The sequence below is a fragment of the Elaeis guineensis genome, chromosome 9 (assembly GCF_000442705.2).
Source record: "Elaeis guineensis isolate ETL-2024a chromosome 9, EG11, whole genome shotgun sequence".
NCBI lineage: Eukaryota > Viridiplantae > Streptophyta > Magnoliopsida > Arecales > Arecaceae > Elaeis > Elaeis guineensis.
In genome coordinates, this window is record NC_026001.2 from 45,465,356 (window position 1) to 45,490,479 (window position 25,124).

General features: G+C 36.2%; 1 protein-coding gene across 3 annotated transcripts in view; it reads right to left on the bottom strand.

Moving 5' to 3' along the window:
- Positions 1-221: 221 nt before the first annotated feature.
- Positions 222-25,124, bottom strand: part of LOC105051221 (uncharacterized WD repeat-containing protein C2A9.03) — a 31,653-nt gene continuing 6,750 nt past the window's right edge. For 2 of the 3 annotated variants that reach the window (XM_073243240.1, XM_010931545.4), the window contains exons 7-10: positions 1,453-1,544; positions 1,270-1,375; positions 1,027-1,113; positions 222-895 (exon numbers count right to left, since the gene is read on the bottom strand). In XM_073243240.1, coding sequence (XP_073099341.1) covers positions 482-895; positions 1,027-1,113; positions 1,270-1,375; positions 1,453-1,544 — 699 coding nt within the window. In that variant the 3' untranslated portion in view covers positions 222-481. The remainder of the gene's footprint in view (positions 896-1,026; positions 1,114-1,269; positions 1,376-1,452; positions 1,545-25,124) is intronic. The other variant, XM_073243241.1, reaches the window with a different exon arrangement.

Below are 25,124 nucleotides of genomic sequence, written 5' to 3' on the forward strand. Positions count from 1 at the left end.
TAAAAATTGTAGAAAGATAAAAAAAAAAAAAAAAAAAGAAGAAGAAGAAACAAAGAGGCACGCATGACGATCTGATTTGCTACTCAAAACACGATAGCATGATTTGTTCCCGAATGAAAGGATTCATCTTGGTCATACGTATTCAAGTTAGTAGCTTTTCTTGGCAAGGAAGCATGAGAGATAATCAAATTATCATGTAATCAATCACAACACAATGAGCAAGAGATGAAAACACAGGTAACAAACTTCTTGCCATGCAACAAAATCGTTCCCCAGAAACAGATTCCACTGAATACAAAGCTCTATGAGTCCTGCCCTGTACACATCTAGAGGAGATTCACACTTTTGGGCATTATTCGACTGGAACAGCACTAATGGTAACCAACGACGGCCATGTTATCGAAGATGAACACAAGTTGCCACCAGCAAAATTATCTCGAGCTCTATCGCTGTTGAATTTACCTTCGAGTTAATGACGCTGTCACGCATATGAGTCGAGATAAATGTACATATGCCTCTTGCTATAGTGAAGCAGGCTGGCATAGACCCGGTCCCATACTCCGATGTAGAGGGACTCGTCGTCCGGGCTCAACGAAACACCTGATATCTCCCCAAAAAAGTCCAGCTCTTGCCGCTTCTTGTAGTGAGCCCTGGTGCTATAGATGTGTACGAAGTCAGCAGGCTCGGCGAACAACAGGAACTGCCCATCGGAGGAGTAACGGATGGACCGAACTGCACCCAAATTGCCCTTTAAGACTGTTACCGAGGATGAAAGGTTCCTAATGTCCCAAACACGGCAAGTCTTATCCTGATTCCCAGTGGCAAATGTCTGGCCATCTGGATGCCATGCTGAAGCAAATGAATAATCTAAATGGCCTACTAATGAGAACAAGACCTGCATGTGATAGTTCGGCTTTGTTTGGTTATTTATAACATTATTTCCACTATGCAACACTACATAGTTGAAAATTTTGACACAACGCAGGACTAGATTGCCAGATATAAGTATTGACAATGCTTAAATACCTTTCCATTTCGTGAATCAACAAGCGATCCATCACGATCATCTCCCACGACCACAACAAGCTTCCCATCTGGGCTTATTGATGTGTGCTATCATTAACAATAACCAAAGGCAAAAATGTTAGATGTGCCTGCCAGAACAAAATTATACGCATAGCAAAGTCCTTTAAGTTATTGATCTGCGTATATTTGTTTTAATTGTAGCAAGGAACTAGGATCTCAAGCCAGTGCTAAAAGAATACTCACATTGACTGACCAAGGAAACTGGAAGTGATTCAAGAGCTGAAATGTCTCCACATCATAATCCCGTACACCACAATCATTATTGGATGCCATGAAACGGATGCCACCACTACAAGAAGATTATCATATATCAAGTAAAGTTTCCCAAATACCACCCTGTCAGGAGTCAATTAAAGATTATGATACCTTGAATCTTTATATATGTCTATAGCATTTGTTATTGCATTATCATCAAATGTTGTCCTTGTACAGAAGCTAACTCCTTGCCGCTCCAACAGCTGTATAATACAGTCAAGGAAAGCAAAATTATCAACATTCTTTTGGGATTTAACAACACAGAAATCTATAAAAATACATGCATACTCCATTTCCATGCAGTAATTCGCAAAATATTTTGCAAAATATTTTTTTCCTAATAAATATCGGCAAAATGCAATCAATCAAAATGCAACATGGAACACAGTAGCATTGCACTTACTATATTTAGAGACAATGAAAATCATAAGACGTTTTTTTTTTTCTTTTTTTGGTACCAAAATCATAAGACAGTTTATTCTGATAAATATGTATTGCAATTGGCAGAATCATTAGATGTCAAATAGACCAAATCATGACAAATCATTTTGAACCATGAACAGCAGCCTCCCCAAGGAAATACAACTGACATAAAGGTTCACCATGCTGATGCATACCGCCCCATGCCATCCATACCATACTGTACTAACATCAAACCAAGACTTGGTTCCGGGAGCACATCAAGTCTAGGTATGCCGACCCTCATAATGGGCATACCGACACTATACCAACACGATACCAATACAAACTCCAATATCAAGACAGCAAACCTTGAGTGACCTCATTCATCATTTCTTTTCCATTTACTTTGACAACATAACCTACCAATAATAGCTTCACTAAACTAATTAAAATTTCACAAGTTGTCACGAATCACTTCTCAAAATATAACATGTCGTGTTATGAGTGGCATATCTTCGCTGATAAAGAAAGAGCATTTGTATAAGTAAGATTTTCTAGGAGACTGCAACAATCTATGATTTTTCTATAATGATCTGTGTCAGGTATTCAATAGTTCAGTCAACCTCTAATGTATCACAATCTTGGCAGTCCGAATTTATTGCTTCAACGACCGAGATCTTTACTCCGGGAAAATCCCCAAACAGGGCTGAAACTCTAGACAGATAACGACACTCAAGATTTGAAACCCCATCCTCTTGGTTAGGGGGGAAGACAGAACCACAAAGTTACATGCTTAATGACATAAATTTGAAACGTGAACCATTGTAAGGAATGATCTATCCCAAATCAAATGCATCTAAACAATGCAGCATTCACAATCAACAAATGTTATGTAAGCAAGGATCCAATTGGGCTGACATTATCTTACTTTTACGAATTGTTTGGATTGCCAATTTTTTGCTTAATAGTTGGTGTTGCAAAAAGTACGTAATTCTTTTATTTGGTACAAACCAAAAGTACCCGGTTATGCTTAATCCTACCACTACTCAAGTCCTAAGGTTGCTTAATGCTTCTTCCAATCTTTTAAGTTGTATTTTCTTTTCTGCACAAAATTTGGCAGTTTCTTTCTTTTGCTCTCTCTTTGCAAATTAATAACAGCTAAGGGCTGTGTTTATATGCCTAGATCTATGTAAAGTCTCTTAAACCACTAAGACAACCTTGTGAATTATGAGTCATCTTCCTTCTTTATAAATATGTTCCCACTCTTTCCTGCTCCGCAAATTCCAGCAATTAAAATCTGTATACTTGTGGAAACTCTATTAAAGACTCTGACCCAAGTTTGGTCATATTGCCCCAAACGGCCCGGCTCGGGGAGCACTGAACTGAACCGTCGGGCAAACCAAGATGGTTTGCCCTATCAGCTCAAAAAAAAAAAAGGTTGAACCACCCAGTTTAGGCCTGAACCGAGTGATTTCTTCCCTAAACAAGGCAAATCGAGCAATTCATCTCAGTTCAGGCATTTTGAGCCCAATTCCTCCTATCCCCCCCTTTAATAATAAAAGTGGAAGGCTGAAAAGCCTCCTATGGCTTCTCAGCATCTTCCTTCCTATTTTTTTAACTTGCAGAAAAATATTAAAAGGTCAATTTTTTGCGACTCTCAGCCCAGATTGAAGCTAGAAAGAGGTATAGGCCCTCTCGCTATCCTTCCTCACCTTTTTTATTTTGTGATGCTGAAAATCGGCAAAAATTGACAAAGGGAAGATTGTGCCAAAATTTTGGATTTTTGACATGATTTCAAGATATATTGTAGATCCATGCAATTCCACCGAAATCAAAATTTTTGTTCTCTATAATTTTTTAAATAAAAATATATTTAAATTTAAAATTAATTAAAAATAAAATAATGATCAAAAAAATCTGTAAAATTAGTAGCAGTTTTACGGATCTGCATGCTACTCTCTTTCAAATTTGGTACCAATTTATTTAAGTTTGTGCATGATCATGCATGTAGAGACAAGTCCAAATTTGAATAAATTTGAAGAATAAGTAGCCTTCTATACGTACCTATGACCCAAGAAAAAAATACATGTAGCATCCCTGATAGCATGTTACATTGAATTCAAATTAATTTTATGAATATTTTATAGTTAAATATGATTTTTAAATTTAAAAATATTATAAATATATAAATAATACAAAAAATTATGAAATCTTATTATCATATATGGATAGCTCAAAAGTATTTCTGAAGTAGAAAATTGATTTTTTTACATTACAATGAAATTTCAATATTTTTAAATAACTAATTAAATAAAGATAGTCTAAGATAAAAAATATATCCGGCATCCTTGTAAGGCTTATGCATTATTCTGAATCAGCATAAATTTTCTAGATATTTTCTAACTAAATATCAATTTATTATGTAAAGATAAATTTAAAAAATTTAATGAAGTCTATAAATTAATAAAAATCTGTATTATCCATAGATAATGTAGAAGTATTTTCTAGACCAACCTGATCTTATTATAATTCTAATATAATTTCACTAATTTTTTTATACTTAATTAATTAATTATCAATTTATGTAAAAATATTCCACATGTTCGATAAACTTGCATGAATGGATCATGTAAAGAAGAAAGAGCTAAAGCATAACACTGATTGGGATCATAAGATCATTCTTTTAGGCCGACACCACTAGAGGTGCAAGTGCTGTAACAGAGTTCAAAATACAAAGAGGGTAGCCAGGTTGAAGCAACATCTTATCGGTGGCTATCTCAGTGTATTTGTTTGTTGAAAATGCCCATAGAAAGTCTACCAACTTATGAAAAAATACTTCGCTGATTTCAAGAAAAGTCAAGAAAAGAATAGTTAAGAAGAAAGTAGAGATCGAATGCCAAGCAGCAGAACCTCCATCATACCACTCCAGGGATTTGGAGGGCTACGAGGCATCCATTCTGAATGATGAGAAGGTGTAGATTTAGGTTGCCATCCAAACAAGCCCGAATGACCAATGGCAAACGAATGATATTGTGAGCCATAGAGCTTGTTCTAGGACCTCACAATACAAGTCAGGCTATGGTTTCAAAGGCCACCAAGGCAGATCCAAGCTTCAAGAGGACCTCCTTGGTCAGGGAGGTTGTTAGCATAGATGGCAATCATATAGCCTCTATGCTTGGAGCCTTTGGCAGCAAGAAAGAGAAGTCCAGAGAGATACCAACAAGGGCCACCATTAATGGACGTGTGAAAAGTTATTGCATCCTAGTTCTACTTCAGTCACATCCAGGCAGATGAGGCAACAACACATACTATCAGTCACTATCACCTCCATCGAAGGAACCAGTCAGGGTGTAGATCCTTCAAGGCTGAAGAATATATATTATAAGCTGCCAGACGATAATGAGTAGTTAGAGAAATGGAGCCTTAGTGATTGAGTGCAACTTGTCTACTTTCACTCTTATCCCCAGTAAATAGAAGAATTGTCTCACACCAAAGCTCCTGAATGATCTTGTATATGCCCGTTACAATCCGCATCTAGATAGAAGTACATTGAAAAGGAAGTGGTGCTAAAGTACAATGATCCACTTAACAATAACTTTGTGTATCATGATAAGGATTTGATGATTGGTTGGCTTGAAAACTAGCAACAACAGCCAAAGCTAGATAAGCCATGATCACCTTCTCGACTGACCAGTTTCATAGCCAAGATGACTAGGATAGATGCAGAATAATGGGCAGAATGACACATACCAACTCACATCCAACAAACCAATCGTAAGGATCAAGAGGGAGCTGATGGACTCCTTGTTGCTCCAAGAATTGATTTTGATGATCACAAACCATTTGAGGGGACTACTAATAAGTTTCTTGTCTTTGGAGAATATTTTAGTAATGTTTTAGGTAGTCCACAATATTGAATTTGAAAAGCTCCATCAAGTGTGCCAAAGTTGAAGTTTCTGTAAATTGGAGAAGTTTTTGAAACCTTTTGAAAGTGTCAAACATATTTAAATTCATTTAAGAGCATTTAACAGTGTTCTAGTAAGTTTTGGACCTTAAATGTATGAAAAATTGAATTGGAATAAAATGGGACGACCCAACTGGGTCATCCCCTTTTATTGAGTAACGGACACACTCTGTTTTTGACTTGTGGCACGCAGTGGAACGATCCATGGGATGACCCTGAGATCCTCAGACCAAAACAAAGAGTCTGCTTTTCAGACTGGCCAAATGAGGCGACCCATGGGACTTCCCAGTTGCAGTGGGACGACCCATGGGACGTCCCATTCTGGACGAACCTCGTAACGGCTAGCTTTCAATCCGTTTTTGATGCATTTAATGCGTATTAAACACTCTCCAACGGCTCTTAACCGACACTAAGACTCTCAAGTCCAAATGGAGGCTATAAATGCTCTCTAGAGGTGGAAAATCAACCAATATTTATGCATTCAAGCTCACATTCGTGAAAGTGAAAAAAATTCCTAAAAAGAGAGGAAAGAAGCAATCAATCAACTCACCAACTACTCTCCAACTGCATTCAAGTGTGCCAATCATTTGAGAATGTTCAGCAAAACTTCTTCTCCTTAAGTATTATATTTTTATTGCATTTATTGTGCTCATTTAAGAGACTGTTGTGCTGAAATTCCTCTACACTGTTAACTTGCTGTTGTATTTTGGATTTTGAGTTTTGAAGGATTTTAAAACTCAGATAGATTGATCCGAACCTGAAATCGAAGTGTTGTGGGTTGGCTTGTACCCGAAAAATAAGTGTTCTTGCTTGGATAGCAAGGATCGGTGTTATCCGACGAATTATATCTTGTAATCCTTTTAGTGGATTGAATTCCAAGTAGAGACTTGGGGAGTGGATGTAGGTGCAATGTTGACACCAAACCACTATAAATCTCTTATGTTTGTTGTGCTTGTATCTCTTCATTTATTCTTTGTGCTTTATACTTGCTTGTTATTTGAGGTTGATTTTATTCTCTTAGCTAATCTATTCACTCCACTCAACAAGTATAGCACGTTACTTGAGCTCACTAATCACACAAATTTTAAAAAAATCCAATTCACCCCCTCTTCTTGGGCTCCATATCTGGGCAATAAGTGGTATCAGAGCCCGGTGCTCTAACCCTAACTTGATTTTACAAACAAGAGCCAAAGATCCATGGCAGCCCAATTTGACACATCTCTAACCGAGGGGCAATCCACAAACCGACCTCCACTTTTCAATGGGTCAAACTATACCTATTGAAAAGCTCGGATGAGAATTTTCATTCAAGCACTTGACTATGATATGTGGAGTATCATAGTAAATGAATCCCACACACCCACTAAATTGATTGATGGTGTGTCTCTCCCTAAGTCGAAAAGTGAATGGGATGAATTTGATAAAAAAATAGCTCAGCTTAATGCTAAAGCCATGAATGTCTTATATTGTGTCTTAGATGCAAATAAATTTAACCGTATTTCTACTTGTAATTCAGCTAAAAAAATTTGAGATAGATTAGAAGTCACACATAAAGGCACAAACCAAGTAAAAGAGTCTAAAATTAATATGCTTGTGCACAACTATGAATTATTTAAAATAAATCTGAAGAGTCAATAACTCAAATGTTTACTCGTTTCACTAATATCATAAACAATCTAAAAAATCTTGGTAAGTGTTATTCTAACAGTGATCTTGTAGAAAAATGCTTAGGTCTCAACCAAGATCGTAGGAGGCAGAGGTCACTGCGATTCAAAAAGTCAAAAACTTAAACACTCTACGTTTGGAGGAGCTACTTGGATCCCTCATGACCCACGAGCTAACCATGAAGCAATATTCTAAAGAAGAGATCAGAAAAAAGAAGACAATAGCTCTCAAATCAACAGCTCAAGAAGAAGATTCAGAAAAATCAAGAACAGTGAAGAAGATGAGGACTTAGTCTTAATTATCAGGAAATTCAGACGTTTTATGAAGAAAAAAAAATAAGGGACCAAGAGAAGACCACCAACTAAGAGGGAGCCAAGTAAAGAAAAGAAAAAAGAGCAGCCCGTCAACTCTTATGAGTGCAAGAAGCCAGGCCACTTCAGATCGGACTGTCCCCAGCTCAAGAAAGGTCAGAAGAAGTTCAAAAAGAAAAAGACAATGATGGCCACGTGGAGCGACAGTGATGACTCCACCTCAGATGAAGAATCCCATGAAGAAACCAACCTGTGCCTTGTAGCATATGAAAATGAGGTAACCCCTGAAACTCAAAATGAATTTTCTTATAATGAACTGCAAGAAGTTTTTCATGAATTTTGAATGATCTAAGAAAATTAGGATTGAAAAATAAAAATCTGAAATTAAGAAATCAAGCATTAGCTCAAGAAAAAGAAGTTGACAGCAAAAATAAAAAATTAAAAATCAAAAATCAAACTCTATTGAAAGAATAAGATGAAATTTCAAACTTAAACAAAACTCTTGTAAAAGAAAATCAGGATATAAAGGAAGAGGTAACCAAATTGAAATCAATAGTTAATAGATTTACTCTAAGTTCAAATAAACTTCAAATGATTATTGATAGCCAAAGAGCTGTATATGATAAAGCCGGACTTGACTATAATACTCTTAAAAAATAAAAATTTTTGAAAAATATTTTTATTAATGCATCCATGAGCAAATTGTCAAATATTACTTGTTTTAAATATGGCAAAGTAGGACATAAAGCTTATATATGCTTATCAAATAAATTTGTTGATATAAATATTAAAAAAACATGAGTTCCAAAAGGAACCATTGTGACTAACCCCAAAAGATTCAAGTTAGTTTGGGTACCTAAAGTTAAAATTTGATTTTGTGTAAGTGTGTTTTGCATCCCAAGCAACAAAATGAAAATGATATCTTGATAGTGGATACTCAAGACACATACCGGTAATAAATCTCAATTCATCACATTGGAAGCTAAAAATAGAGGGATGGTCATCATTGAAGATAATGATAAAGGAAAGATCATCGACATTAGTAACTTTGGTATCACTCCTTCCACTTGTATTGAAAATGTGTTACTTGTAGATGGTCTCAAACATAATCTTTAAGTATTACTCAATTATGTGATAAAGATTATAAAGTAGTTTTTGAATCATCTATGTGTATTGTAACTAGTCCTTTTGATGATAGCACTAGATTCATTGGGCATAGACATGGCAATATTTACATAGTTGATTTGGATAATCTTTCCATGCAAAACATGCAATGTCTTGTAGCTATGAATGCTAAAATCAATGAGACTAATTGGCTTTGGCACCATAGGCTTGCACATATTAGTATGTACACACTTTCTAAAATCATTAAAAAAAATTGATTTTTGATTTGCCAAAAATAAGTTTTAACAAAGATAAAATTTGTGATGCATGTCAATTAGGTAAACAAACAAGAGTTTCTTTTAAATCTAAGAACATTATTTCAACTTCTAAACCTTTAGAACTTTTACATATGGATTATTCGGTCCTACAAAGATAACTAGTCTAGGAGGTAAAAGATATGATTTGTAATTATTGATGATTTTTCACGTTTCACTTGAATTTTATTTTTAGCATCTAAAAATGAAGCATTTTCAGTATTTTCTAAGTTTTGTCGAAAGATTTCAAATAAAAAAAGTTTATCAATTATTTCAATTCGTAATAACCATGACACTGAATTTGAAAACAAAAATTTTGAAAAATTTTATGATGAAAAAGGCATAGATCATAATTTTTCAGCAGAACACCACAACAAAATGTAGTAGAGAAGAAAAATAAGACCCTTGAAGAAATGACCCGTACCATGCTATGTGAGAGCAAGCTCCCCAAGTACTTTTGAGCAGAAGCAATCAACACAACATGTTACATCTTAAACCATGCTTTAATAAGATCAATTCTAAAGAAAACACTTATGAATTATGAAAAGGTAGAAAACCTAACATAGGATATTTTCATATTTTTAGTTCCGCTATTTTGTTTTAAATAATGGCAAAGATAGCTTAGATAAATTTGATGCTAAATCTGATGAAGCTATCTTTCTCGGCTATTCCACTTCTAGCAAAGCTTTTAGAATATTTAATAAAAGAGCACTAGTAATGAAAGAGTCAATTCATGTAGTTTTTTATGAAGCTAATGATCTTCCAACAAAGAAGAGAAAGGATGCTGATGATGCAGGTATCATAGAAGAATGAATGAAAGAGCTCACCATCAATGACTCAAACGACAAAACAAAGGACAGTTGAAAAAAAAATATGAGGATGAGAGCATCAATGATCAAAACATTCAAGAACAACCTCAAGATACAAATAATCTTCAAGAGAATGGAGGTATGTCCATAATCACCCCAAAGAATTAATAATTATGATCCGCACAAGAGGTAAGAACTCGATCATCTCTTAGAGATATATGTAATTATGTAGCTTCTGTTTCAAACTAGAACCTAAAACAATAGAAGCTGAACAGGACCATAACTGGATAATTGCTATGCAAGAAGAGCTAAATCAATTTGAAAGAAACAATGTATGGACTCTTGTTGCTAGACATAAAAATCATCCAATAATCGGAACAAAATGGGTATATAGGAATAAATTAGATGAAGATGATAATGTAATCAGAAATAAACAAGATTAGTTGCTAAAGGTTATAATCAACAAGAAGAAATTGATTTTGCTGAAACTTTTGCACCTGTTGCTAGACTAGAAGCCATAAAAATGCTACTTGCTTTTACATGTTTCATGAATTTTAAATTATTTCAAATGGATGTTAAAAGTGATTTTCTAAATGATTATATCGCTGAAAAAGTATATGTAGAGCAACCCTCAAGCTTTGAAAATCATAAATATCCAGATCATGTATTTAAGTTAAACAAAGCATTGTATGGTTTAAAACAAACTCCTAGAGCTTGATATGAAAGATTAAGTTCTTACTAGAAAATAAATTTTTAAGAGAAAAAGTAGATACAACTCTCTTTATAAAAAAAAAAAATGAAGAGATTCTAATTATACAAATATATGTTGATGATATTATATTTGGCTCTACTAATGAAGTTGTGTCAAAAATTTGCCAAGCTCATGAAGAGAGAGTTCGAGATGAGCATGATGGGAGAACTCACTTTCTTCCTCGGACTCCAGATCAAGCAAACGAAGGAATCTCCATCACCCAAAGTAAGTACACAAGAGAACTATTAAAGAAATTTGGAATGAAAAGCTCCAAAAATGTAAGTACACCTATGACCCCTTCCTGTAAATTAGATAAAGATGAACATGACAAGAATGTTGATTCAAAGCTTTATAAAGGCATGATAGGCTCTTTGTTATATCTTACTACTAATAGACCTAATATAATGTTCAGTGTATGTATGTGTGCTAGATATCATTCAAATCTTAATGAATCTCACTTAAATACTGTTAAAAGAATTTTCAAATACTTAAAAAGAACACAAAACTTAAAACTTTGGTTTTCAAAGCAATCTTCTCTGAACTTAATAAGTTACTCAGATGCAGACTTTGCTGGATGTAGATTAGATAAAAAGAGTACTAGTAGAATTTGTCAATTCTTAGAGTGAACTTAATCTCTTAATTTAGCAAGAAGCAAAATTCGGTAGCATTGTCCATGATCGAAGCCGAGTACATTGCAGCCGGAAGTTGCTGTACTCAAATCCTGTAGATTAAGCAACAGCTCATAGATTTTGGTATTGAACTTAAAAATATTCCCATAAGATGTGATAACACTAGTGTCATTAATTTGATCAAAAATCCAATTCAACACTATAGATCAAAACACATTGAAATTAGACATCATTTTATAAGAAAATATGTTCAAAATAATGTAGCTCTTAAAACATAAATACTGAAAAGCAATTAGCTGACATTTTCACCAAAGCACTAAATGAAAATAAATTTTATGAAATTAGAAGAGAATTGAACATCTTAGATCTTTCTGCTTGATCTCTAATCATAATTTTACTCTCAAAATCTATCCAAAATCTCTTGACATCATCTTAATTTTGGGAGGCATCTATCTTTTTTTTGAAATTATTTCAAATCAATAAAAAAATCATCAGTGTCATTTAGATATAATCTCAAATTTTTTTTCTGTGGAAATACTCCATCAAAAATCATACCAAAATTTATCTAGACTCTTCATGATCATCTCAAATCGATATAAGCCTTTTCAATTTTTTTCTCTTGATTTTTTTCTTTTTTTAAATTATTTTCACATCGCCTGATGTTTTCCTGGATGGGGCATCCCAATTGATCGGATAAATGAGTTTTGTGTGAGCCGACCCGTTTAATCCCTCTCTTAAAACCTAAGTGGGGAGACTCAATCACTATGCTTCTTCCTCTTCTTCTCGTCCCAAACCGAAAACACTTCTTCTAGCTCTCCACCGACCACAAATCCATCCAAAAATCTTGGATTTCTATCTCAAATTCTAGGGCAAACATATTCTCTCAGCATATCCTTGATCAAAACCGTCTCCCTCTTGCTCTCCATCAAAATCTCAAGCCCTAATCTCCAAAATTCGAGACAATCACCCCAAAATCCTTTTCTTCTCCTCATTTCCATCCATCCTTCATCCTTCTCCATTCTCTTGATCGGTTCTCCTACTCTTTTTGGGACAATGGCCCCCAAAATGAGGTTGCCATAGAGAAGGAAGTAAGGTCCTTGGAGGCTGAGGAACGAAAGAAGAAGACTGCTCAAGCACCAGTTCAAGCCTCTCCTCCAATCACCCCAAGTAAGATCCCTTTGTCTGAAAGGAAGGTAGTCCTGGAAAGGAATGTTGATTTTCGTTTCTTGAGAAATGATGGTTTTTCTATTGGTGAAAAATTGATTAAACAAGGATGGAGATTTTTCTGTAATTTATCCGAGCCCGTATACATTGATCTTGTTAAGGAATTTTATTCTAATCTAGTTTTCATTGATGGAGTTCTAAGGTCAATTGTCAAGGATGTCCAAATTATACTTAATGCTTCTAGGCTAGTAGACTCCTTCAAATGCCCTGTGAAGGTAACTGCCTAGATGAGCTTCCAAGAAAAGAAATCAGACTCAGAACCATTTTAGGAAGAGAGGATGTAGAGGAATTTATGAAAATTGAGGCCAAAGATTTGAGTGTAGAGATGAGATTGCTCCACCACATGGTATCCAGAATTTTCTTCCCAGAGGGAGAAGATATGATTTGATGACTGGTCGAGATATCTGCTTGATGCACCATATAGTCTCCGAATCTCTCCTAAATCTGCCATTTTTTATGATCGATGCCATGAGGGAGGCCTTGAACAGATCCAAGGTTCCCTTGCCCTATGGTATGGCTCTTACAGTGATATTTAGAGAGTCTGGAGTGAGCTTTGAAGGGGAGGAGGTTGTTTGCAGAATATCGAACACTACACCTACAACGACCACTCCCTTTGACGCATGAGATTTATCAAAGTGGATGATCGTTGGACCAAAGGTCGAGCTCAGCCGAGGATAAGGAGCGTGTTGAGGGGGAGGGTCCCTCTTCACCACCTGTGCCCAGACAGAACTCTGATGATCACTTAGTATCGGAGCCTAAGGCAGCACCCTCAGTCAGTGTACCTCCATCTTCGAGCCGTACCATACTATCTTTTAGTTTGGGGATGAATGAGATGGGACTATTGGTTGAGAGAGTTACAGGCATTCTATCTGTTCAGCAGCAGCAGTTTCAGGAGCAGGTTCTTCAGCAGCTCCACCAGTTTCAGCAGTATCAACAGCAGATGCTCCAGCAGGTGCAGCAGCAATAGCAGCAGTATCATCAACCTCAGCCGAGTTCTTTTTCTGCCTCTTCCTCAGATCTTTCAGTCGTGCCCCATATTTCTTCATTGGTACAGCTTTTGTCTGACCTGAACGGTAGACTGGAGTGTAGAAAGTTCCCTACTCAAATTCAGTGGTAGGATCTTTGACATTGAGAGGGAGATCAGACTGATACTGGATTCACTATCAGCAAGAGCGAGCACTTCGAGCACCTCTTCACCTCAGTTGGCTGATTTGGCTCAAGAGATAAAGAGACTTCACAGTCTGCTTCGTTCCACACTTGAGCTGATCCGAGTAGATATCAGAGACTCAAGGGACTTCGTCTCTTCTAATCTTGATGGGCTTCGAGTTTCAGTGAGGGGGGTCTTGTCCCAGCTAGATGCCATTAGGACTCAACTCTAGTCTAGGCCCTCCGCATCTAGTGAGCTTGCTTTTGTCCAGCCTATTGCATTCCGTCCCCCGACATCTTCCACTCGGACCAGACCTTTCAGTCGAGGCCGAGACTGATTATGTTTCAGTTGTCTTGATCTTGAGCTCCATGCCCATTCTCACTGAACTGATCATTTGTACTAGTCCTTTTAGGTCTCATACTACTTAGTTGTCATATTTTGTTGTTTTGTTAAATATATGAGAACACTATGTTGGTATCATAGATATATACAATAAATAAATGTACTTGACTCTTATAATCTCTCTTTTTGTTGTAATTAATGTATGAGGTTATCCATTATCATCACTTTGTATGACCGACTTCTGTTTATATGTGAATGAATGAATGACTATTACATTTGAATGAATGTACAATTACTCTGATACCTGATGTACCACCATAACTCATTTAAAATCTTATTCTCTAATCCATTTTTGATGATGTCAAAAAGAGGAAGAAGGTAGTCTATCTTGAATTTTTTTTTACGAATTTTCTTGAATTTTGTTCTGATACAGAATTTTGCTCTGATACGTCCATTTTTTGCTCTAATACATCTATCTTTACTTCTATTTTGACACTTTTTGAAAAATACTCTAATACATCTATTTTTTTTATGCTCTGATACTTTCATTTTTGCCTTGATACCAAAATGCTCTGATACATCTATTTTTGACTTTATAAAATGCTCTAATGCATCCTCTTTTGATTCTTGCTCTGATACTTTCATTTTTGTCTTGATACCAAAATGCTCTGATACATCTATTTTTTTGTGCTCTAATACTTTCATTTTTGCCTTGATACCAAAATGCTCTGATACATCTATTTTTGATTTTACAAAATGCTCTAATGCATCCTCTTTTGATTCTTGCTCTGATGTTTTCATCCTTGCCTTGATACCAAAATAAGAAAAAGAGAATGAAAGATTCTTTTTATGCATATATTGCTCTGATACTAAAAATAAGAGAAAAAAAAATTATCAAGCATTTTTGCTCTGATAACAAATATAAGAAAAGTTTTTACAACTTGACCACTTTTTATATAAGAAAGTGGAAGAATTTTTTCAAAATGGTCGAAATGATTACTTTCACCTTTTTCATATACGAATGGAGTGAATTTTGCTGATTAGAAATAATTTCTAAAAAATCCTGATACCTTCACAAACAATTTTCAACAAAATGATTTAAAACATTACAACTTGCTGAAAATATATATCTCATAATATTCTATGCTTAATCTTTGGCATCTTCCTACAAGTGCTTCGCAAACTCAATCCCTTAAACTTTATGGATCTTTTTTATGAACACTCAAATATTTCGTCATCATCAAAAAGGAGAGATTATTGCTTCAAGAATTGATTTTGATGATCACAAACCATTTGAGGGAACTATAATGAGTTTTTTGTCTTTGAAAAATATTTTAGTGATATTTTAAGTAGTCCAAAATATTGAGTTTGAAAACTCCATCAAGTGTGCCAAAATTGAAGTTTCTGCAAGTTGGAGAATTTTTGAAACCTTTTGAAAGTGTCAAACACATTTAAATTCATTTAAGAGCATTTGACAGTGTTCCGGTAAGTTTCGAACCTTAAATGGATGAAAACTGGATTGGAACAAAATGAGGCAACCCAACTGGATCATCCCCTTTCATTGGATAGCCGGCACGCTCTGTTTTTGGCTTGTGGCACGAGTGGGACGACCCCTGAGACCCTGAGACCAAAACAGAGAGTCTGTTTTTCAGACTGACCAAATGAGGCGACCCATGAGACTTCCCAGTCGCAGTGGGACGACCCATAGGACGTCCCATTCTGGGCGAACCTCATAACGGCTAGTTTTCAGTCCATTTTTGGTACATTTAATGCACATTAAACACTCTCCAACGACTCTTAACTGACACTAAGATTCTCTCAAGTCCAAATGGAGGCTATAAATGCTCTCTAGAGGTGGAAAATCAATCAAGATTTATATATTCAAGCTCACATTCGTGAAAGTGAAAAAATCCCTCTAAAAAAAGGAAAGAAGCAATCAATCAGCTCACCAACCACTCTCCAGCTGCATTCAAGTATGCCAATCATTTGAGGATGTTCAACAAAAGCTTCTTCTCCTTAAATATTGCATTTTTATTGCATTTATTGTTCTCATTTAAGGGACTGTTGTGCTGAAATTCTTGTACACTGTTAACTTGCTGTTGTATTTTGGATTTTGAGTTTTGGAAGGTTCCAAAACTCGGATAGGTTGATCCGAATCTGAAATTGGAGTGTTGTGGGTTGGCTTGTATTCGAAAAACAAATGTTCTTGCTTGGATAGCAAGGATCGGTGTTATCCGACGAATTGTATCTTGTAATCTTTTTAGTGGATTGAATTCCCAAGTAGAAATTTGAGGAGTGGATGTAGGTGCTAGGTTGGCACCGAACCACTATAAATCTCTTATGTTTATTGTGCTTGCATCTCTTCATTTATTCTTTGTGCTTTATACTTGCTTACTTGTTATTTAAGGTTGATTTCATTTTCTTAGCTAATCTATTCACTCCACTCAACAAGTATAGTACATTACTTGAGTTCACTAACTACACAAATTTTAAAAAGATCCAATTCACCCCCCCTCTTGGGCTCCATATCTGGGCAACACTCTCCTTTTCCGAGACATCCTCCCAACAATTTAATCAAGAGATGCTGAAACAGGAACACACAATACTCGGTCTAGCCAAGGTGGAGGGCACAATCAATCCTCCTAGCAGAACTAGGTAGAGAGGGGCATCCAGGGAAAAAAATAAGGCAGCTGCTTGAGCTAACAAGAAACGAAAATGAAAGGCAACTACATAAAGTCGAGAAGTTTGTTCACTTAAATTTCAAGACCATATCATCCTCGAATAACAGTGAGGACAATAGCTCGAGCCATGATGCATCTCGTAAATAGGGAGGTAGTGGTGGACATGACATGCTAGTTTGACTCAATCTCAAGATGGTCTTTGATTCACTGGTGAGTCTATGTTCACTGATGCCACACAAAATAAGGACCACAGTGCATGACCTGGTAAAACCTGTGAGGATATCATTTGCATATAGAAGAGCTCCTCGAAGTCATTCAGGATATGACACTGCTATTGTAGATGACCTCATACATGGAGTAGCTTACCTTGACGTTTCTAGATCCTAGACATATCTAGATCCCAAATATATACTAGATCTTATTCTATACAAGCAAACTATGACCCATATGGCTATGGTTCATCTGAGGCATTATATTCAAGTGGGTACTATCTTTCACAATCTCAAGCATCTTACGAGTAGGATTTCATTGCCAGGATATTCGAATGGCCAACCTAATATCAGATAGAGGACTCCTCTTAGGGTAGCTATCCAACGAAGCATGGTTATAAGACAATATAGATGCAAGACTATGCTACAATGCTCTTGGAGTCCTTGTTTCATTGTGCTAGGCCCAAACTATGATTAAGATCCCAACGTCCATGAAAGATATTGACACTTCAAAAGATTTTATATGTCGTGCATATTTTGTACTTTAAATATATCATATCAACTCTGTTTCTCATATTATATGTATACTTATGAATACAGTAACTGGTCTACCTCAATTCCATTTCATGATAAAAATATCAAAACAAGGTTAAAATTACAAATTAGACAACAATAATTATCAAAATTATAACTAAAAACAAAAAATTGAGAAAATAAAAAAAATGAAAAAAAAAAAAAAAGAAAATGGTGTATCAGTCAAATGACTAGCAAGCTAGTCGTATTGATACCAAATTGGTGCCATACCATACCAATGGTTGACCTGTAAGGGTCCCAATACTGTTTCGGCAATTATAGTTTGACCTTTTGAATTCTAAGTCATCTTCATTTGCTTCAAAGATATGGAGGTCTCCCATTCTCTTCTCTTCTTTCCTCTGCAAATTCTAAACAATTTAACGTGCATTTTTTGTTTGCCTATATCTATGTTCAAATCTCTTAAACCATTGAGATTGCCTTGTGAATTCTGAGCCATCTACATTTCTTACAAAGTTATATGTCTCTAGTTTACTTGAAAAAGTTATGATATTATAGTTCCCCATGTTGACACAGGTGCAACGGGTTAGAGGGTATTCATTTGATTGTTTTAACAAGAGCTTGCTGTTTCGTCTCTCTTCCATCAACAATGACATGACTGTTACTTTACATTAACCTTGTCCTTTGATTTTCCAAATATTAGATTCCAGATTTACACTATGTAATCTTAAAGCAGGCAGAATTTTGGAGCTTTTGGTTGGTGATTGCTATTCTTAATATTCAATTACTTGCATTTGTTCTCAAATTTATGGTTGTTTTGCTTGTACAGTTGAATCAGATTACTGAATCTCTATATTGGAGACATTTTAGCCACCATGTGGCAACTTGAGCCAGAAATGCCACATCAACCCTTCTTTTTCTCGTTTCTTTTAAGTTGCTGCACCTTTTGCTGGACCAGCCCGTAGAAAGGAAGTGGGACGGGACAAATGCCTCTTCTCGTCAAGTCAGGCGTCAATATGCTCACTGGCCACCTTGAACTACCTCATTTCGTCACAAAATCTCCTAGCCTAGGCACCAACCACCGCAGGTGGGGCATTTAGGGATGATTACGTTTTGACTATGGGTTGCTATTTAAAAGGGCTCTCTTTTTATTTTGTACGAGAATTTTAGTTAACATCTAAAAATAGCAGTTCTTTCTTTCTTCTTGGAGCCCTTGGTGTTCTGTCTTCACGCCCACCGCCAACCCCCCAACACAACAACAAACGAAAAAAAAAGCCCTCTAATTTACTCATCTTTCTGTCTCCTTTCACTCATTTTGACAAATATTGCTGTAATTCACCAACAAAAAAATAATTTTAGTAGAAAATAGCTTATATTACATCAGAAGTAAAAAAACCTTAAAATCAAACCTAATCTACAAAAGGGCAGCTTCAAATGTTCAGTTGACTTATCAGCTTCTTCAAAGGGCCACATTGTTGGACTGTGTTGTCCATTATATAAATTCAAAGTTACTTATTTTCACCCATCAACATGGGATGAACTTTCTTCCGAGTTGTCCACAAACATAAATAAATTCTTCTTCTTGGCCTTTTGAAGCCCTTTGCGCTCACCAAGGTTGTCACAGTTTTCTAGATGATCCTGGTCAGTAGGTAAAGCCATGCAGACTGCCTAAGGACATAGCAATCTATTTCTAGTAAAGGCACAAAAATACATAAAATGTCAAAAGCAACGTACATAACTGACCTCATTATTTTTCCAAGCAATACATCTAAATTACAAAACAAACTGTTACAACATAATAGGACCACAAATTTGTTGATACTAAGGGTGCAAACAAGTCGAGCCGCTCACGAGCTACTCGAGCTTGACTCGAGTCAAAGCTTGACTCGACTTGATATTATTGAGCTCGAACAAGATACTCGGCTCGAAAGCTCACGAATCTATTCAAGTTTATATATATATCTTTAATAATATTATATTTTTTATAATATATATATTAATATATATATATATTATTAATAGGCTAAGGCTCGATTTCGAGCTCGAGTATGACTCGACTGGTATTCGAGTCAAGTTGAGTCGATCTCGAGTTTGGTCTATTTTTCATCAAACTAAAATCAAGCTTAAGATATAAAGGCATGATCGATCTCGAGCCTGAGTATTTAGAATCGAGTCAAGCTCGAGCTTCCAGCTACTCGACTCGGCTAGGCTCGATTACACCCCTAGTTGATACCAAGGTATGATCTAATTACACCAATGCCCTTTACTAAAATACAAATTGAAAACTGATGACAAAAGAGAAATTAGAAACTAAACTTATGCAGTACAATCTTTCACAGGTCTACAAGATTTATAATCATAAGCTTAACGAAAATTCCATATTCTCATCCAAAAGATGCATCAAAGTGAATATAGGAAAATAGAGACCAGAAAAAATGAAGGAAAAGAAGAGAAATAACAGAAGTTAAAAGAGAAAATACATTAAAGAAGATGACAAAAAGGAGAAAATGGGAAGAAGAATAGGAAGAAAAGGAGAAGTCATGGATTTTCCATATGACAAAAGAAAGCAGATAATATGAACTAAGAGGAAGCAAAAGAAAGATATTTCAAAAGAGAAGGGGAGAAAAGGAGGAAGAGAAGAAAAGAGGAAGAAAAATGGGAGAAGAAAGGGTAGAAGTGGAAGTACAAGAAAATCAAAATAAATCCAAATGAAATAAAATAGACTTTTGAGACCTTTGACCAATTGGATGGTTGCCAACAAGCTATCAGAGGGCTACAATGGGTGGACAACTACCAAAGGGTCTCAGATTGGAGATGCATGAGTGGAATGGTAAGTGACTGGCCATGTGGGTTGCTTTTTGCTCAAGCTTCTGAGAAGGAATTTCTAAGGTCAAGCAAAAGGATAGTGAGATGAGAGACATGATAATGCAAGCGCTAAGACACATCATATGAAGCCATAATCAAAACCCAAAGCTTGGCGCAACTCAAGAAGAATGCCTAGAACACCCAATGCAACACACAAGTTACATGGTAATAGTTGAATAGTCATATAGCGGTATCTTTTGTAAAGCATACCAAAAATCTACCATTTTTCCATGGCTAAAATGCTACTAGATTCTCATTTGGCTATAATAGGAAGAAAATAAGGCATTTCCATCATATGGGATACAAAAATATGCCATTTCTGTTAGAACAAATCTACCTCCAGTCTCTTGATCTCTTGCCTCTTTTGAGTGGATCATTCAGATGTGATTTAGGGGATAATATGGCAAACCAAAAAAAAAAGGTGTCCCAATGCATAAGGCTCCCACCACTATGACGTTTGAGGAGGGTCAAATATATGTATCTTTACCCCTGCATGCAGAGAGACTTTTCGTATTTTGAACCCTTGAAACCCAATCACAATCGAGCAACCTTACCATTGCGCAATGGCCTGCCCAAGATAATATGGCAAAAAAGAGGGGCAAATAAACCAAATTGATTATGATCACATTTTCTACCTTTAGTGATCACATATTTTGTTACTTTCAATCCCCATTCATTTAAAATAAGTTTAGTCACTAGAATGAACATCACAAAGGAAGTAGAAAATAACAAAAATTTGGGGGCGAGAGGGATAACATACATGTGTATATATGCAACCAATTCCTAGGAAGTCTGGCCTCCTTAGGGCCTGTTTGAATGGTTGGCCCTAAAATCCTATGGGATTCATGGTCCAACCACCAAAAATACAGAATTATAGGCTGGGTTTGGCCTATTTTACAACTATATAGGACCACCTTTTGAGTGGGCTGGCCTAATCCCACAGGAAGAAAAAATGACTTGAATTATTTCTCTTATAGAAAAAAAAGGTCAATCAGAATAAATTTATCTAATCTACAAGAACGAAATTTTGTTATGCTTAACATCTTTAGCTCAATTTACATTTGTCTTAATTCTATATTTGATTCGAATACTTTTTTCTTCACCAAATTGCCCAAAGCTTATGCCTTTTTAAATCCAATCATAGATGTTATGCCTATCATACCGGTACTTTTTTTTCTCTTTTCTTTTATTTGGCAAGCCGCTATAAGTTTTTGATGATTTAATACTCTGCTAAATTCATAATTTTGAAAAATTGATAAGACTATATACATCTTGCATTATGAATCCTCGATTCAAAAATTGAAATTCTTGTATATGGAATAACTGCGATGATGAATTTTAATCAACTTATTTCCTCGTTCTAACCTCCAGCGAGCAAAGACTCTATTAGGTTGCCTACAATACCTAATTATTCATATGATAAGAAATTTTTGGTAACGAAGGAATCAAAATCTTATTCCAAAGAAATTCATGAAAATGACTTTCTTTTCAAAAAAAAAAAACACTTCATTTTTTGGGGCTGTCATGTCGAAACAAAATAGTGTGTGGTAAAAAATAAGTGACCTATTCCCTTTCACCAAAAAAAAAAGATCTTAAAGATTGTATAATGCTTGCTCTCAAACTATTCGTTTACATAGTAGTGATATTCCTTATTTCTCTCTTCATCTTCGAATTTTTATCTAATGATCCAAGGCATAATCCTAGACGTGAAGAATAAAAAAAACATATTTTTAGTTTTTCCTACTTTTTCTAAATTTTTTTCTTGTAATTTTATCTATTGCAATCCATGCATTTACCTACGATAAAATCAAGGGATCAAAATTCCTTTGAAGTTAAAAGTCTCAAGTAATAATAAGAAGCAGAGAGAGAGGGATTCAAATCCTCGGTACGAATAACTCGTACAACGGATTAGCAATCCACCGCTTTGGTCCACTCGTACAATGGATCATTTTTTTCTCCCCATGAGATTCAAGCCAGCCCCAAAAGGCGGTTCTAGCCAATTGTCAAATAGGCCAAGCCCAGTCCATAATTCTGTATTTTTGATGGTTGGGCCACGAATCCCATAGAATTTTGGTCCCAACCATTCAAACAGGCCCTTAGGATATGTTTGAATGATTTGGCTGAACATCCTATAGGATTCATAAATTAAGCCACTACAACAAGCAAGATCACAGGATTACAAGCTGGGCTAGGCCAACATTAATAACCACTTAGGAATAGCTTTGGAGTGGGCCAACCCGAATCCTATATAGAGAAAAAAAGACCTCAGTTACACTGGCCCAATCCATGAATTCTTAGGATTTTCAGTCTAATAATCCAAAAAGGCCCTTAAGCATCTAAGCAGACTATCTCCATTCCAAGGCATCAATTTTGACAACACTAGCTCTCACATATTACTAATAGGGCACCGAAACAAGTAATTGTTAATACTTATCATAGCAAAATCATTTTTTTGGATTGGGAAAACATTTATTTACCACCAAAAACTAATTAATCTTGGTAACTATCCTGATTATATTGAAGTGCTTTGGTACTCGTCTACTCCTAAACTAAAAAATTCATTTATTTCCATCTAAGATAATCAGCCCTTCGTTTTTAACTCACTGCATACTTGCATTATTCTAGGACCCTTACTACCTTCATTCAATTTGTTCAAGAAGAGAAATGAGCTGGTATCCTCCCATTAAGATTGTGGCTTCAATGTTTTTTGGGTCAAATCAAGAACTCATCATAACCTTTGGTGCTGAACCCATCTATGTTTAGTTTCATTCGAGAAGAGGAGGAAAAAAGCTAACCTGACCAAAGAACTCAATCTAACCTTTGGGTCAACAATTTTCAAGTTTCAATCATGTGCAATTCCAATTTTTCCACCTAGACTTTTAAACAAGTCGGCTGAGTCAACGATTTGAGTCAATTCATGCCATGAGGATAGAGTTCTATTTTGGTTTAAGTTAGGATGCATCAAGGGTCATAACCTTGAACAAGGATTTCAAGAGTGGCACTACCTTCTTAGTATTAATTGTTCAATTCATCTTAGAATTCAATCACTGGGAATTGTAAGGGTTTGATTACAACCCAGGTTAGGTGAATCTAGGCTGCATCATGTAGAATAAAGGTATGGTCAAAGTAGTCAAGTTAGGCCATTAGGTGGACTCATGGTTCAGAATGGCTTGAAGAGAGAGCTGGGACAGGTTTCATATGTTTTCCCAGCTTGACACAAGACCAACCTGACCCTAACCGGCTGCCACCCTCGCTTCCAGTATAGGAGTTGGTGTTTCACAAGATAGAAAGACAAGCTACTACCATCAGGTCTGCATACAATTTAGTTTTCATTGGTCTATTCATACCTCTCTGTATGTTGTGTGAGTGTACATGTTCGCATATGTATGTATGTTTATATCCCCCCCCCCCCAACAAACAACCAAAAAAAAAAAAAAAGAAACCAACCCAACCGAACAACCAAATAAGAACACCTTATAACATAAGTCAAGCAGGCAAACATAACCATGCATGGAGCCTTGTCTATTAGAGTTGAGGTTCAGCTTAGGCCCAATAACCACTGAACCACATGATGGTCCAATGTCATCAACTGCCAAATCGGGCTCAAAGCTTTATGATTAGTGCAATACTAGATTGACAGAAAAATATCCTTAACCAAATCCACTTCCAAAATAAATCACTAACAAATATTTCTACTAAGTTCTCGTAGTCGAACAAGAGTGCTGCCCCCTACCCGCTATGATGACTGCTTCTCCACCACCACTTCCTCCACCATCTGCCATTGACCTCTGATCTGACTCCAAGCAAGAAATCTAACCACCAGAAGTCACTGGTCCCTCAATCAACTTCCCATGGTGGAGTTTGGCTTTGGATGAGGCATCCATCTTCCCACCCTTCAATTACTAGAACATTCCCTTGTTATGGATTCTCCCCATGGGGGGCAGGTCTTGTCCTCTAGCCGTGAAGGCTAAGGCAGTGAACTTCCTCCACAAACTGGTTGTTAGAAGGCAATAAAGGTGCTTCTCATGCTGCTCCTAGAGGCAATTTGCGCGTAAGAGGCAAGTGGTGTTGCGGCTGACAGGGATAGTGGCAAAAGGGAGGACAAAGATGCGATACACATCAAGATTCACATAGTACCGAAGCCGGTACAAATACCATCATATTATAGCGTTGGTATGCAGTATGGTACAAGACGGCAAGACGTACCGAGTGTCGATATGATACCAGATTACAAAGCAATTCAAAATCAGTTCAACACGATACGATACCAACCTGTGTGGCAAACCTTAATACACATGCTTGCAAGTGTGGGGAAGGGACGGGCAAGAGGTGTTAGCAGCAATCAACAACTAGGATCAGCTAGCAAACAGTGGAGGTGGACTAGGCAACAACAACGATGCACCACAATGCAACAACATTGCACCAGTGGAAGATGACGTGGTGGGCATCAAAGTTTCTTTGATGTGTTTACCCGACAACGGGCTTGAGTAAGAGCAAGCTAATTTCATCAAATGCATTTTGTGCATCTTAAAGTTTCAACGTTTGATTCAACAACCTAACTTCCTCAGACCATCAAGTGGTCTCATGAACATCGGACCTAACCCAAACTCTTCGAGTTACGCATCAAAGCTCTTTTTGATTGCATTTGCCTTTGTCGATCTTGTGCTCAAAATCCTTTCAGGTGCTCACCAAAGGGCCTTCACAAATTGCATCATGTTCCATGGTCATCCATTTTCCCTGATTTCCTAGAATCTTATTAGATAATGCCAATCATTTCTTTTTAATAGTTATACATATAACTATGGTTTATCGAACCGCAAAATTCAGGACATACC